Source organism: Narcine bancroftii, chromosome 13 (genome assembly GCF_036971445.1).
Source record: "Narcine bancroftii isolate sNarBan1 chromosome 13, sNarBan1.hap1, whole genome shotgun sequence".
NCBI classification, from domain to species: domain Eukaryota; kingdom Metazoa; phylum Chordata; class Chondrichthyes; order Torpediniformes; family Narcinidae; genus Narcine; species Narcine bancroftii.
Window position 1 is genome coordinate 24,995,635 of NC_091481.1, and position 17,611 is coordinate 25,013,245.

Genomic DNA, 17,611 nt, shown 5'->3' on the forward strand with positions numbered 1-17,611 from the left:
ATAAAAACAACCAGAGAAGTTAATGACATGGAAAACAGAAGAATTTTTGGTGTATTTGGGGGGCACAGGCTTATGAGTTGGAATGGCCTCTATTACTTTAACGACGGAAGAAGAGGTTAAAGAGACAATGAATGCTCTCCTTTATCGTCTTCCAAAATTCTCCAGATATCAGAATGATTCCTGCTGATTGGAGGGCAGCTAACGTGTCCTTCCAGTACTTGGACGGGGACAAAAAGTGGAGAGTGACTGACCTATTAGCTTGACATTGTTTAAAAAATGCTGGAATTTCCAGACAGGTGATAGCAAGACATTATAACAATTGACCAAAATCACCATGGATTTATGAAAGGAAAATCATCCTTGACTAATCTACCCCATTCTTTGATGATGTATCCAGATGAAGGAACCACTCGTTGTGGTATATTGGATTTTTCGACTTTTACAGCAGCGAACAAGTTTAGTGCCTGTGGATCTGAGGGCCAAACATCACAATTGCAGAAGGAGAATTAGCTCAAAGAAAAATTGGATTAATTGGGCCTCACAGTTGGTGACAGCAGTGAGGGGAAGCTGCCCAAATGTCAGAGCACCAGAAGCAGTGACTGGCATAAAATTAGCAGGGCGATAGTGATGCCTACAGTTAGTGGCAGCAGCAGGGGGAAGAGAGCCTACCTATGAGCTCATCACCGCACGCAGGGCTCCAACAGCGATGGCGTGACCGTGTTTCTGATGGTGGAGCAGAGCAGCTGATGGTTGCATCGGGCCAGGTAACGTAATCATTTTAAGATACAAGCAAACTTATCAGTAGCGCAATTAGTATTTTAATTTAATGGGACAATTGGGTTAATGAAATTCTCTTCCACTTGGATTACATTTTTAAGTGAATGGTTTTTTTAAATAAAGGTCGATGATCGATTTGTACATATTGCCATCAGTCTGACTAGCTCTTGCAGCTTTCCATTGGGTTCTGTGCATAGATGGTCATCCCATTACTGAAGAATAACTCAGTGGTTCTCAACCTTTTTTCTTTCCATTCACATACCACTAAGTATTCCCGATGCCATAGGTGGCATGTGGGTTGAAAGAAAAAGTTTGAAAACCACTGTTTTAAATTGTACCTAATTGTACGTTTCATAACTCCAAAGGAAATGGGTCAGTGACAATTTTTTTTTCAAGCAAAATATTTCCGTAAGAATTGGGTCTAGAAAAGTGATTCTCAACCTCCCTTCCCACTCACATGCTACTTTAAGCAATTCCTTACTAATCACAGAGCACCGATGGCATAGGGATTATTTAAAGTGGTATGCGAGTGGAAAGAAAAAGGTTGAGAACCACTGGTATAATTCATAGTGGAAAATTGTACTATAGTCTTAAATTGGAGTAGGTATGGGTAGTGAGGGGAAATTCAAGAGCCTGTTGGGGGAAAAAATGATCTGGAACCTAGAAGTAGCAAAGCTTAGGATTCTGTACCTTCTTCCTGAGAACATGATTAAGGTATTGGCCAGTCTTCATGAGGCAGCACATCTCACATGGATGTTGAATGAAAACAGTAGTGTTAAATATGGAATTTCATACTCAATTAAAAACTAGATCTTGATAAATAAACTGAAAGAATGTGATGACAGTCCTGGATTAGAGAAAGTAGTTCTCTTTCCTGGCCAACATCTCTTTCAACTAATGTTCACATGCAACAAGTAACCTTGCTTTGTTTACAAGTTCTAAACGAATAGGACTCCATTTTTAGTAATCAAAATCAAAGCCTACCTGTTTGGCCTCAGTTGCAGTTTGCTTTACTCTCTCTGCTATTTCTCCAATATTTTCTGCAGCATTTGTATTGTCAACAGTCTTTTGCTTTAGTTCATCGATATCTTTCTCAATCTGTGCTAAGCGTGCAGTAGCATTGTTGAGACTTTGTTCTGATGCTACTGTTTCAGATTCAATCTAAAATGTATTCAAAAATGGCAAAATCAAATAACTAGCACAAATATATAATCCAAGCACAAGTAATTTTTTTTCAAACTTGTAAACCGCAGGGATATATATTAATAATCATATTTTCAGTTAGTCAATAAATGAGCTGCATAATGATCTAGTCTAGTTTACCACCACAGATTATCCAGAAATGGTGATAATATCTCTCAACTCCTTTCTAATGATCGCAGTCATCCAGCAAATCGTGGAACATATACAATGCATGGGGGAAATACTTCACTAAGCAAAACAGGTTTCCAACCTTTGCCTTTTCGCAAGGAAATATATGGATATATTAGCTATCAGCTCCAACCACCAAGTTACATGATCCAAAACATAACACTGGTCATGAGTCGCAAAGCAAGGAACACAGCTTTTTAACCTGGCCATCAAGGTGTATACGGGAGTACTTCATTTTCTCTAAAGATTGCAGTTAATCGTCAGTCTTTTTAGAGCATAAGAAAGAATGAAGGGAACTATTAAAAAAGAAAAATCATTAGCTTCTGATCAATACAAATACTGGGTAGATCAGATTGAATATAGATTAGTTTGCATTCACTATTATCTTCTTCTTTCTTTGTCTTGGCTTCGCGGACGAAGATTTATGGAGGGGATAAATGTCCACGTCAGCTGCAGGCTCGTTTGTGGCTGACAAGTCCGATGCGGGACAGGCAGACACGGTTGCAGCGGAAAATTGGTTGGTTGGGGTTGGGTGTTGGGTTTTTCCTCCTTTGCCTTTTGTCAGTGAGGTGGGCTCTGCGGTCTTCTTCAAAGGAGGTTGCTGCCCGCCAAACTGTGAGGCGCCAAGATGCACGGTTTGAGGCGAGATCAGCCCACTGGCGGTGGTCAATGTGGCAGGCACCAAGAGATTTCTTTAGGCAGTCCTTGTACCTTTTCTTTGGTGCACCTCTTGTCACGGTGGCCAGTGGAGAGCTCGCCATATAACACGATCTTGGGAAGGCGATGGTCCTCCATTCTGGAGACGTGACCCACCCAGCGCAGCTGGATCTTCAGCAGCGTGGACTTGATGCTGTCGACCTCTGCCATCTCGAGTACTTCGACGTTAGGGATGAAAGCGCTCCAATGAATGTTGAGGATGGAGCGGAGACAACGCTGGTGGAAGCGTTCTAGGAGCCGTAGGTGATGCCGGTAGAGGACCAATGATTCGGAGCCAAACAGGAGTGTGGGTATGACAACGGCTCTGTATACACTTATCTTTGAGGTTTTTCCAGACTCTTTTGTGTAGTCTTCCAAAGGCGCTATTTGCCTTGGCGAGTCTGTTGTCTATCTCGTTGTCGATCCTTGCATCTGATGAAATGGTGCAGCCGAGATAGGTAAACTGGTTGACCGTTTTGAGTTTTGTGCCCGATGGAAATGTGGGGGGGCTGGTAGTCATGGTGGGGAGCTGACTATTATAATGAAGTAATAATCATCTTTAATATAGCTAGCCAAAATCCAACAAATTTTATTAACTTGGTAATATTAAGATTTGTTATGTAAAGTTACAGGTTTTATTCAATTCTATGCCACATCATCATCAGTTAGATTTGCTTTGCGTTTTACTTAGATAAGTTTAAACAAACAGGTGTCTGTCTGCAAGCATGAATGGATTATTGAATCAGACAAAAAACCACGCTAAAACTGAAGGAGACAGAGATAAAAAGGCAGTCTTAATTGGAATAGATTACGTTATACATTTCCTGTCAAACAAATATGCATTTAGGAGTCTGTAATAGTTAACTTTGCTCTGGTTCTTTGATCTAATCAAAGATACTGTGACTTAAACTGAGCACAATCCATTCTGTGGATGCAAATGGCAGTGTAGCTGCAGGCAATGGGAGAAATGCTGACATTTTATCAGGAAACATGAACCTACAAAAGACAGTTCAAAGACTCTTCAGTCTGCAACAATCGCACCCACATACTTTAGTGCTCTGGCAGCTATAAATTCACAATTATCAGATGAAAGAATCATGGCACTAATTTCTAATTCTATAATAAAAAATGGAAGAAAAAAATTTCAAGTTCATAATCTGTGGACATCTTTGAAAATTTGTTATTTGATAAATATTTCAGGCAACTAAAAGAGTAAATTCCTAATTGTTTCCCATGTCAGTGGGGAGGTTATGGTACTTTGTATAATGTCATCCAGACCATAAAAAAATCTCACATTCCTGGAATGTGTGACCTCACCAGTTCAGCTGGGGCACTGCAAATACTACACTCAATATCTGGACTATGGCCAGGTTCAGTAACTCAATCCAGAATTCCCAATGATTATCCTGCAATGTCTATTATAAAGCTTACTGTCAGATTAGTCCAAACAATTCATTAACACCACCTAGGCTGAACTTGTAGCAAGATCTGAGCGATGCTATCAATATCTACATCAAGAGATTGATGAATGAGATGAAGAAAAAGTGAAATTACATGCAAAGCAAAAGGGAAAAAATATTGATAAACTGACACAAACAGATTTAGAATGATGAATGAACACTGGGGAATATCTGAATCTATAAACAGTGATCACAATTTAGTTATGGGATTATTGCCTAAATCGTGACATACGGAAGTCAGCAGGTCTTCTGTTCCTTCAATGTCTTCATTGGCTTGTTTGATGGCTTTCGTGGCTGAATTTTGTGCCCTTTCAGCTTCATACAAGGCCTCCTTTACACGATCAGCTGTGACTTTAAGATCTGTGGCTCGAATTCTGCAAGGCAATGTACAAAGTTAGGGAGAGGTCAGTTTTGAAAACTGAACTTCCATTGTAAGGTTTACAATCTCATTGAATTAGTTCCTCGAGATTTGAACAAGTCTCCCAGCCATTCAACAGGGTATCCTCAAAATGACGTGCCAGGATGCCAGTAATTTGGAGTGTAGTTTTAATGTAATGGCAACACCAAGATAATTAACATGGAAAGCTCATCATTCTGAATTTAGGAAATCAGTTATCAACATTGAAAGCACATGCTTAAATATGGTCTTAAAATGCAAGGATGAGTGGACAATATTAATTTAATAAAAATGCAAGGACGTAACAGGTAAGCGAAGCATTTCAGATTTACCTAGATCTCCTGGCCTCATCCAGTAGTGTCTCTGCTCGTGCAATGTCTGCTGCACTCTGGTTTAGGATCATCTCTACGTCGGAGAGACTCTCTACCCGGTCACGGATACCATTGGTCAGATCCTGAAGCTGCTGAGGAGTAGTTGGCATTTCTAATTTCAGTACTTCATTGGCAACTGCTTCAATGCTCTCTAAATCAGCACCATCCTCTGAAAGGGGAACAAAATGAAGATGCTGATCCAAACAACTTTGGATTAAATCACTAATATATAAGACAAAAAGAGTTAAAATGCATCCATCCAAATGGGTGATTGTGACCCATTAAAACCCAAATCTGATCATTCAGTTGGTCACTGAAGGAAAGTACTGTTTCTTGAGGCTGATTTGGAGAAGTCTGCACTTGATATGCATTGTGAAAGCCACAGAATTTCTGTACTGAATCTGTTTTGTTGCAAGTTCCTTCTTATTAAATGCATCAATTTTAGTCAAATTAAACCTTTTATAAATGCAATTCTCTTGAATTTCTCATCTATACAAGGATGTTATGATCGATTGTTTACACATGCAAAGGTGTGATTATAAGGGTTAAAATGACTTAAAATCACTTGTATACTTGAGCTGCCAGTTTGTGGCAGCCTGCAGTGTGTTTTTCATTCCTTTGAGACCTTGGTCCCTCTCTTGTTTTTTTTAAAAAATATTTTATTTAAGAATTTTAAAACCACATTTACAATTATTAATGAATAAATTGAAAAAAATTATTCTATCTGTGGTTTTGAGACAAGATCAGTTTTGAATTGTTCTTTGTTCTGAGAAGACGGAGGGTCTTGGAATAGACCTGAAACTTTGGTGACTGTTTCAAGTAACATGTCAAGTAATGTCTTAATTATAGTATTAAGTATCTTTTAATCATAAGTAATAAGTTGATGAGTAATAATCCATACACGGTCTAATAAAATTTTATTCAACTTTGTCATTGATCTTTTTTGATGAACGAGTTTGGCTCTCCAGGCAACTATATCAGATAGTCACTACATCTATCATCTTGCCAAGTCTGGAATATTGACAGTTGCTGTCTAACAAAATACTGTGAGAATAAAGATCACAGTAGATTCAAATCGATTTCCAAAATTCTGTGTTTGACAAAAGAATGGCACCACCACATTTAATTCCTCCACTGCAGATGGAAGGGAATGGTAACACTCGAAGGACCAAACAGAAACCTTTCTACAAAATAGCCTCAATTAGCAATGGCACACCAGTGACTAGAACTTCTTCAAAAGGTTTACTTTTTATTTCAAGAGATCTACAATCTTGAGGAAGGAGGTTTAATCTAAGAAGCTTCATTACACATTAGTGGAAATATATCGGATGGCCATGGCATCCATGTTATATTTTGAGAGCTTTGAATGATTAAAAAAAGAGCACCATTGGTTCAGACTAGCTTTATAATGTAAAAAAAACACAACCAAGTTCATTTACTGAAATGAACTTGATCAATGAGTGTAATTTTTATTGATCCTTCTGGAGTTGTGGAAATATAGAAGGTAATAATGGCATTCAGGACAACCTATGAAGAAGCTAGACAAGGAAATAACATCAGGGTAAAAGATGGAAAGTATCTTGAGTGGAATGAGGACATTTTGATTTCTATGGGAATGCACTGAGAATGTAATGCAAATAAGCATGAGAAAGCATCTATAAATTGTTTCATTTTCTGGACAATAGCAAATTTAACATTTTACTAAACTCAATGATCATTTGGTTTATTACATGCAAATGTCAGTGCAGCGGCTTGACATGATCATGCAGAGATAACATTAAAAAAGATTCATGTTTATTCTTACGTGTAAGGAATTCTCTTATTTGCTTGATTAGATTTCTCAAATCTTCATTGCTCTTATCCACTTTTTCTTTTGTGGCATTTGTTTTTAACAGAACTTTTTGTGCATTCAGTTTTGCCTCATCTGCTTTAACTTTTGCATCAGTGACCTGCAGAAATACATAATTACCACCTGTCAATCCCCATGTGTAACAAACAGGGAACACCTCATGAAACCTGTTAAATTGCAGCACACAGGAAATACGATAAATTTGGAAATTCAATGAATAGAACCACCAAAAAGCTTGGCAGTTAGTTGAACTAGCACCCAAGTTGAGTGCAATTTTATAATAAAGTGTACTTAGAACTTTAATGCGGCATAATGACAAGGGAATGTTTATCAGTAAAGAACATGATTGGATTCTGATTTATCTCTTAGTTCTAATGTAGGTTTTTCCACTGCAAAATCAGTTGACGCTTGCGAGTGGATTCGCAAATCCAAATGGAGAGGGGAGATGTGGTTGTCCGACAAGGGATAAAGGGCAACTCAGGAGGGGAAGGGGAGATTGGGGATAAATAAGATAGAAATAGGAGAATAAGGAAAATGTTGGATGTTGTAGGAATGTTGTCTTATAAAGAGTTGAAAATAAGAAAACAGAAATGGAAAAGGAGGAAAGGTAATGATGGAAAAACGGAAAGAGAAGATAAACAAAATATAAAAGGGCTACGCTGAACTATATGACTTTAAATATTAATGGAATACATAACCAAATTAAAAGGAAGAAACTACTAAATTTAAATGAATAAATGTATTCCATTAGAAAAAATAACATATAGGTTAAGAAATAATATTGAAATATTCGAACAAGTATAGGAGCCTTACATTAAATACAATAGCGAAAACCTACCGGGGACAAACATTACCTAAGTTGATGGAAGGAGAAGGAAAGAAAAGAATGGACTCAGTAGAATTTCTGGTGTATTTTTGTTGAATGACAACATTGTCTGACTGGCTTAATGCAACCTAGATTGTATACCTAAAATGGATGAGAGGGTGGGGTGGGGGGGGGTGGCTTGGGAGGAGTGGGGGGGGGGAGAAAAAGTCACTGTATATGTGTGAAAAAGAAATAGTGTATATCATGGCTAATGTGATTTATGGTGTGAAAAATAAAAAATTAAATAAATAAATAAAAAGCAAAATATTTCAGTCACAAAAAAAAAAATAATAATGTAGGTTTTTCCACCTTAATCAGCAAGTCCTTTAAATAAATATTCAAAAAAAACATCCCATTATTGCCAAATGTTCAGCAAACTTTGTTCCCTCTAATTTCTTATGTTTCCTATAATTACAATGCCTTTGACGGAAATGACTTGCAATTATGTCTGCCAAACATAGTATTTTACAGCTAAAGTACTTTTGAAACTATTGCTATTGAACTGAATTGCAGCACCAAATTAGCACACAGCAAGCTCCCAAGAACAGCAATAAAGTTTCAGACTCTTGCTTGAGGGATCAACATTTACCTGAATGCCAGGAAAAACTGACATCCTCTGAAATAGTAACATGAGGTGCTTTGCATCCAGGTTTGGGGGGGGCAGAAAGGGTCTCTGATTACTGTTCGTCCGACAGTGGTTCACCCTCTCCAAACAGACTGGAGTCGCTGCCTAGACTTTACTGCTCAAGCCTCGAGTGGGTCCAACACCTGGCATCCTTTGACTTGCGCACATGAATGCCACAACTGGTATTGAACTGCCAGAGTTTTTAAGGCACATGTACCAACAGATGCAAGGAAAGAACGCTTACAGCCTCTCTCTCGCTGATGTACAACTTGAGGTACTATATGCCGTTGCTCTGCTCCTAACCAACCCAACCAACCAGCAAAACTAACATAAATTAGAATAAATAGAACATTTAAAACTGTAAAAGTAAATATTCTCTGAAGCAATACACAACCCCTTGGTGAAGATGGAAGCAAACATTCAGCCAGTGGAGCATCCTGGTCATGCCCTGCCTGCAGCAGCTGTTTGAATAAAATAGCGCCACTCAGGATGAAGAGCCGGCCAATGCTGGGCGCATCTCCTAAAGTGTCCCTATCCCTGCATGATGGGTGTTTTAATTATGATGGCAGCATGGTTGGCACAACGCTTTTACAGCGCCAGAAACCAGGGGTTTGAATTTAAATTTTGTAAGTTACGGGAATTATCTGATTAAAGTGAACTTTACATAATTAAGGACTAAAATACTGATTTTTTAAAATTACTTTGTATCTGCACTGTCTTTTAAACTATGTATTTTTAATGCCAGTGTATTAGTTTGGCATTGTAAGAGTGATTCTTAACTGGAATATTTGCATATCCAGCATCAGTAATCCCCGTAGGTGTCAGACATTGGAGATTTTACTGTTTTTGTATGTGATACACAAACTAAGTTTTTTTTAAATCGTCACTCTTTGTATAGAATGATGTTGGTGGCCTTGATTTTAGTCTGAGTACTAGTGTTATCAGCAACTGACATCTTACCTCCTCCTGTGGCAGGGTTTACTGTCAAAAGGGATCATGTTATGAGTGGAAAAATAAATTATTTTTCTCCAACCAAGTTTTAGAATGGAAACGTACCATTTTAGAGAGCTGATCTACTTCTGCCAAAGCATTTAGGATATCAGTATCAAAATCCATAGAATTCTGCCATGCATTATGAGCTAAAGTTACAAGCCCATCACAGCCAGGCCCTCCACACTTTCTCGTTTTATCATCAGCTTGACAGCTTGGACCTCCGCACTTTGATTCATCACATGGTACGTCTGCAGGACTTCCACAAATCTGCACAAACACACAAGACCAGTTTAGACAAATTAGCTCTTGCACAGCTTCACTTAAAAAAGCCTGGAACAATCCAAAGGAGAAAAAAAAATTAACTGTTGGGTCAAAAGAGTAAAGAGATCAATTTCACATTCACCACGTTGAAAGGTTAAACTATAGTTTAGATGGACTGCAGCCATTCAGCACTTAATTACCAGGAGTCAGCATTGTTCAACAAATATATCTTGCTATCACTGTTAATATGTTGTTACATTTTTCCACTGTACCGCAAGTAACGACCAGTTGGTAAACACACTCATCCCCAGGGATCGGAGTGTTCTACCTTCAACTGGAAACAGGAGACTTTCTGCTGTCCTCTTTCCATTTGCTTAATCGGCATGCTGGGTATACGAGTAGGGGGTAGAGGCTGAAAATCCCCGGCGTAAAATGATTAGATGATGAAAGGAAGAAGATATAGAAATCTGAAGTTAACCACATTGAGGTTCAAGAATATTCTTTCTCCAATGGACAAAATCATTGAATCGGTGCGGACTCGAAAGGCCAACATGGCCTGTTTCCGCTCCGTAAATGGTTATATGGTTATGGAACTAAACATCAGAACTCCGTTCATATTTTGTAATGTTAAAATTAGCCATAAAGATGCAAAAACAAAAACTGTACCTTTTCACTTAATGGAGAAAGATCGAGACTCTGCAATTTCTCAGCCATTTCCTCCAGAATTTGTGAATGCTCCTTTTGCAGTTTCTCAAAGTCATCTGCACTCTGCGTTATCATTTCATTCACTATTTCTCGAATGGTGGAAGATTCCAGCAATATATTGTCAGGATCAGTGGTGGAAGCATTAACTTTTACTTCAGCCTCAACAGATTGTTCATAGTATTTCTGAACACTGTCCAGGGCTCCTAAAATTAAAGATTAGAAAACATTTAAATCATACTTTATCTTTAAGATTGGAAAAATAAATTTTGCAGAGCAACAGAAAATTTGGTCTGTTTGTAAATCGTAATAACTGCAACTCGCTGGGACTTTATACACAGCTGAAGTGAAAAGTAATGCCACCCAATATAGATGTTAATGATATGAAACTTTAAACAAATTATAATTTTTACCCTGGAGAACTGCTTAAATCTGATTCAAAAAGGAGATATATTCTGAAATGATACAAATTATTTAAAGATTCTTTGAAGGTTTGTAAGGTGATTTAAAATTCTAAATTGTATCTTGCGCCATTCAAAATTCAGTGCATAGATGTGTGGGCCAGTTTACTTTTCATTTGAAGATAACGTTACAATTCCATTTAATTCAGTGAAATACTTGCCACGGATATCGGAGTTCTTAATATATTCCAACTGCTCTGCAAGTTCACCTACAACAGCTTTTAAACCCTCGCTGTCACTCTGAAGGTCATTTAGTTGACTGGCAGTCACATTATTTTCATCTTTTGCTGCTGCAAGGTTGGATTCAATTGTATTCACCTTTTTTGCAAGATCAGCCACTTTCTTCCTAAAAAAAAAAGGTTTTAAAAGTTAATATCATTATTTCATTGAGGAAAGATTTTTAATTCAAGACTTCTAGCTGTACATGGAGATTTGGATATCTTTGCACCCAACTCACAAAACCGAGATTGATGTATGGAAAAGCAGAAGGATCAGTTTGTGCATTGAATGACTATGCCTGCAGCTTTGAGTAACCAACTAATTTTATGAATGAAATTCAAAGAGTATGGAATATGAAAAGAGTTCTTTACAGCTACAGTCAAATTCAATACTATCTAGGATCAAGTAGCCTGAATGTTTGACACCTTAAACACTACCCAAGGCCATCTCTCCCTCAGTGCATGATGGATGGCATGTACGCCTTCTTCAAAATGCACTGTGGTTTTCAGCCCAGTCTGCTCTGACAATAATACCCAAACTTACCATCAGGGGCACCACTACCTGGAGATGTTCATTCCAACTACACACAATTCCAACTTCCTAACGTCCAGTGATTCATTTATTTTTCATGCATTCAATTCATGGAACTACTTTTAAAATAAAAACACAGGAGAACCTTCATAGGAAATAAAAATTTAATTTTTAAATTTATGAATTTAGACAAACAGCACGGTAGCAGGCCCTTTCGGCCCACAAGCCTGTTCTGCCCAATTATCAACCTACAATCCCTGGAACTCTTTTTTTTAAATAACTTTATTTATTTTATTTATTCATTCAACAAGGTTATTACATACAGTAAAACAAAATACATATTATGAACAATAAAATTATATATATATATTTTTTAAAAAAGAGAAAAAAAAAGAGCACCCCCTCCCCCTCTCAGCCAGCTCTCTTTAAGAGACCCAAAGAGAAAAAAAAACTGAAATATATTTACTAAAATCTAATCAAGGTAAATTTAAATGTAAATATTCTGAATATAAAGACCACTTATTAAGAAAAAAAGAGTAATTATCATGTAAAACATATCTGATTTTGTCCATTACCAAATAAGTTTTCATCTCATTATGCCATCTATTAATATCAATCACATTGGCATTATACATTTGTTTGCTTCAGATAAAGCTAAATATACAAAAGCAATCTGAAATTTGTCTAATCCCAAATATTTCAAAGGCTTCAACTCACCCAACAAAAATATTGTCGGGTCTAGAAGCATTTTGATCTTATACAAATATTCCAAAAACAATTGAATTGCTTTCCAAAAAGATTGTATATGTACACATAACCAAACAGCATGAAAAAAAGTTCCAACCGAATTACCACATCTAAAACAAGAGTCTGATTCACTAAAACCATAGGAACTCTTTTCTTTGATTGGTGGGAGGAAACTGGAGCCCCTGAGGAAAACCCATGCAGACATGGGGAGAATGTACAAACTCCTTACAGACAACGTGGGATTCGAACCACAGTCCGATCATTAGTGCTGTAACAGCATTGCATTAACCGCTACTCTAACCACGCAGCAACAAATAATAAATTGGTTTAAAAATATAGCTCCTTACTGCGCTCTCTAAAGCAATTGCATATGAGAAAAATTGCTGGCCAGGTAGAAAAGCCCACATCCCATAAAAAATGTTTGGGCCACTGTGTACAGTTTTCGTTTCCCTCCACTTGCCTCGAAGGTGTACCAAAACAAACATTAGACATCCCAAATATCAATGGATATTCAACAAGGAGAAATTGAACAAAATAGGTCACACTTTACAGTTTAGAAGAATGAGAGGGGTCATCACAAAAGCAGGCTGAAATGACTATTTCACCTTTATAAAGGATCTGAAATCAGGCCAGCATCAACACAGAGGTTGGGTATCTGAGAAGAGAAATCTCTTCATTCAAAGCTGTGAACCTTTGGAATTCTTTAGTTCACACCTCTATCAATTGTTCAGCCTATTTAATTATATTCACAATGAAGTAGATTTTGGACTTTTAAGCAAAATAAAATTAGATAGCAGCGTAGATTCGTAAAACCTCAATGCACAACAATGCACATTTAGATAAGCCTTGAGCATTTTAAGGCTTCTTTTATCCAAAATGAAAAACACAAACTATTACAATGGATCAAAACTAAAAATTACCAGGAGATTGATGAGAATGAAAAATCTGGCAAGCAGTCTTTGTAGATGGAGTCTAGACTGCATATAAAAACTTAGGGAAGGTTGGATGGTTCAGAATATCTATGATTCTCCTTTCAATCCTTTTAAATAAGATAAAAATAACCTGAGGAGCTTAATTCAGATGTTCTGTCATTTAAAGTAAATCCTGGAGCAATATATCAAACACATGTCTCAATTGTCACGTTAAGCCAAAAAATTTGCAAAAATCTTGAAAATTATTTCACAGCTGTCTTACAGATGGTTTCTCTTAATGACATTTCCAGATTGAACCAACATACTGCCAGACCACAAGTAGAGCAAGCTAAAGACCAACATAACAAAGCCAAAGTTAGTGTACAGATGGCTGTACATCAACCAAGATTTCCAAATTAAAAATGTTGGCTGGCTTAAGTTTTGTTTTATTCAAGCAATTCCCAAAACATGAGAAGAAATTGTTTTTCCCCAGAGAGCAGTGAATTCTCTGCCCAAGGAAGTAATTGAGACTGTCTCATTAAATACATTTAAGACAGAGTTATATAAATATTTACATTGCAGGGCAATTAAGTTTTATGGGAAAAGGTGGGTAGGTGGAGCTGAGTTCACAGCCATATTGAACAGTGGGGTCCTTGATGGGCTAGATGGTTTATTCTTATTTCTCATGTTCTTAACCTTTTCTTGGGAGCCATCAACACAAGATGCAAACCAGCAAAACAACTGCCAGAAAAAGAATCACCATCACAATAAGGACTTTTGAATGCATCACTTAATCATGCACATTGGTTTCACATTAATGGATTCCAATGGTACCAAATATGACCCTTCCTATCGCTTAGCAAATTTACTGATATTGGACCAATATCACATTTGGGAACAAAATTTGAACAACAGATAAACCATAGTATTGTGGATGATTTTTACATGCCAACCATATCTCCATTGCATCTGTGGAAGATGGTAAGTTCAGGAAAAGGTTACTGATAGACAGAAATCTGTCAGTCTCCTTTCCCAGGATGCTATGGGATGCAAGGGAAGAGGCAGCAACATATTTCTTTATTTAAGAAGGGCATCAGGGATAAGCCAGGAAACTGCAGGCTGGTGAGCCTTACTTCAGTGACTGAGAAATTTATTGGAGAAAATTCTGAGGGGGATAGGATTTATATACATCAGCGGCAAGTTTTTTTGTGACAGTAAATAAGAAGGATGAAGGAAGGCAATGGACATTGTCTATTTATTTGGGTGTTAGTCTAGCATCTGACAAGCTCCTGTATTGGAGGCAAGTCCTTAAGGTCAAGACATATGGTGGGGGTCAATGGTGAGCTACCGAACAATTGGATCCAAAATTGTTATAGTGATGGGAGGCAATGGGAACTGGCAGAGGAATGCTTTTCTGATTGCAAGTTTGTAGCAAGTGGCATTTTGCAAGAATTGTTGTTTGAGAAATATATTAATGACTTTGATGTGAATGTAGGAGACATGATTAACAAGCTTGTGGTGGGAAAAAATTGGAATTGCAGAGAGTGAAAAAGGTCGTCTATGGCTACAATAGGATATAGATCATAAAGAAAGTTGGGCTGAACACTGGCAGATGGAATTTAATCTGAAGTGAAGAATTATCATTTTTTGCAAGTCAAATTGGAATAGGACATGTACAATAAGTGATAGGGCAACTAAGGAATATTGATAAAGCAGAGGGATGTTGGGGTTCAATTCCATTGTTCCTCGAAGGCGACAACACGGTAAATAGGGTGATGAAGGAAGCATATGGGGCTTCTGTCATGGAGGATTTAGACCAGCTGATGCAAGAAGGGATGCAGTTGCATCAGTAGACATAATCTAAAATTCCACCATGAGGCCCAGGATGCACATTGTCTTTTGTTGGTCGCAGACTGTCAGGAGACCTTTAAGATAATTAAATCATTTGTTCAAAGATATAAGATCTGAAGTAAACAACTTTTGGGTAATATAAGCCATGGTCCCACTGCTGAAGTTTGAGACTCTTCAAGAGGTGGCAACATCTCTCAGCAAGAAGAAGAACTTCAAGATTCCAAACCAACGTCCCGGTTTGGGGAGGTGGAGAAGCTGCTACTGGCGCCCAGACAATGTACTACAAGTGTGTAGTCGTCGCCTCGCTTTGACAGTTGGGACCAGTCCAGGCATTGATAAGTATAATTGGGAAGGGCTTGCATGTTGTAGTGTGAATTCAGCTTTATATTTAGTAATAAAGACTTGTATAAACTGAACTGCTCTCAGTGTGTGTCTATTTTCTTTCGGTAGCTCGAACACTGACCAATCTAAAACAAACAAAGTGAGAGGAACAAGTTTACCCAAGACAGCTTCTTCACAGCTCAGGGCACAGAATACAAAAATTGAAGGAATTTTGTTATGTGGAGAGACTGAATATGCTGGAGTTGTTTTCTCTGAAGTTGAGGGTTTGTGATAATTTATAAAGAGGCATGATATGGTAGATCATCAGATTCTTCCCCCTCCCACCAGAAGGACGTCAAGAACAAGGTGAGATTGAATTTAAATGGGATTTATATTTTTTATTTTTTAAAATATTTTTTTAAAAGTGGTCGACATCCATCTAGAAGTATGCAGTTATGGTTGGCAATTCTATAATGAGGAGGATGGAAAAGAGATTCTGCACACCTAATAAAGACATCTGGATGGTGTGTTGCCTCCCAGCTGCCAGGGTATGGGATGATGGGGTCTGATCAGGTCTGAAAACATTCTGAGGAGAGAGGGTGAACAGCTCTTGGTACATGTTGGTACCAATGACATAGGAAAATTAAGTATGGATATCCTGAAGGGAGAATACAAGGTATTAGGAAGGAAGCTGAGAAGGACTCCAGAATGGTAATCTCAGGATTCTTTTGTTTTGAATATTTTAGAAAATTTTCAGTCAACATGTAGTCAAAACGAAGAATGATCAAAAACATCAATAATATTAACAAGATAATACAAATATTGATCCGCCTGTCGATATTAAAGTGAGATAAAAGAGTCAACATGTGATTCTTACAAAGGGAAAAAAAATACAACATTGGTACAAAAATGCAAATTCAATATTCATGTTGAACCAAAGGGAGAAAAAAAGATAATAGAAAGAAGTGATCCAAGAATCTCAGGATTCTTGCCTGTGCCTCGTGCTAGTGAGGGTTAAAAAAAAGCGAGATCAGGTGCATAAATGGATGGCTGAGAAACTGATGTCGAGGGCAGGGTTTAGATTCTTCGATCAGTGGGATCTCTTCTGGGTAAGGCATGATCTAATACAAATAAGGATGGAATACACCTGAACCCAAAGGGGTCCAATATCCTGGCAGGCAGGTTTATTGTGGTGGTTAAGGAAGATTTAAACTAATTTTGCAGGGGAATGGGAATCAGTGTGTCAGAACTGATGATAGGTGAATTAGAAATAAACCTAGGATAGTATGTAGCATGGATGACAAGCAGGTGATGGGACAAAATTGCAACTGGAGGGATGACAGAAAGACAGTCCTTACAAAAATCTGGTCTAAAGATATTATACTTAAATGAACGCAGCATTAGAAAAAAGGTGGATGATCTTGCAGTAGTTACAGGTTGGATGGTTCAATGTTGTGGCCATTACTGAGTCATGGCTAAAGGATGGTTGTCATTGGGAGCTGAATGTCCAAGGATACACTGTGTATCGGAAGGATAGGCAGATAGACAGAGGGAGTGGAATGGCTCTGCTGGTAAACGATATCAAATTATTGGACAGAAATAAAAAGGTAGAATCCTTATGGATTGATATAAGGATTGGTAAAGGTAAAAGGAACCAACAGCTGTTATATACAGGCCTCCAAAGAGCAGCCAAGATATGCACTAAAAAATACAACAGGAATTTAAAAAGGCATGTTGCCATAATCATGGAAGATTTTAACCTGAAAGTAGATTGGAAAGGTCAGGTCGGTATGGGATCCCAGAACGGAAAGTTTGTGGGATGGTTTTTTTTTAAGAGCAGCTTGTTGATGAGACCACGAGAGGATCAGCGGCTTTGGATTGGGTCCTATCAAATGAACCAAAGATGATAAGAGATCTTAAGGTAAAGGGACCCTTAGGAGGCAGTGGTCACAATGAGTTCACTGTGAAATTTGAAAGGGAAAGGTTAAAATCTGATGTGTCGATGTTTCAATGGAGTAAAGGAAATTACAGTCGCACAATAGAGGAACTGGCCAAAGTCGAATGGAAAAGCACACAACTAGGAAAAACAGAAAATCAGCAATGGCTGAAGTTTTTGCAAGAAAATGAGGAAAGTCCAGAACAAGCACCTACCAAAAGGAAGGAAAGTTGTGAATGGAAAAATGAGACAATTATGGCTGAAGTG

At 37.8% G+C, this 17,611-nt stretch overlaps 1 protein-coding gene across 1 annotated transcript in view; it reads right to left on the reverse strand.

The window, feature by feature from the left end:
• Positions 1-17,611, reverse strand: part of lamb1a (laminin, beta 1a) — a 99,240-nt gene that overhangs the window by 5,793 nt on the left and 75,836 nt on the right. The window contains exons 25-31 of the mRNA XM_069907556.1: positions 10,990-11,174; positions 10,332-10,573; positions 9,468-9,671; positions 6,877-7,021; positions 5,034-5,241; positions 4,537-4,678; positions 1,762-1,938 (exon numbers count right to left, since the gene is read on the reverse strand). Of these exons, the coding sequence (XP_069763657.1) occupies positions 1,762-1,938; positions 4,537-4,678; positions 5,034-5,241; positions 6,877-7,021; positions 9,468-9,671; positions 10,332-10,573; positions 10,990-11,174 (1,303 nt within the window). The remainder of the gene's footprint in view (positions 1-1,761; positions 1,939-4,536; positions 4,679-5,033; positions 5,242-6,876; positions 7,022-9,467; positions 9,672-10,331; positions 10,574-10,989; positions 11,175-17,611) is intronic.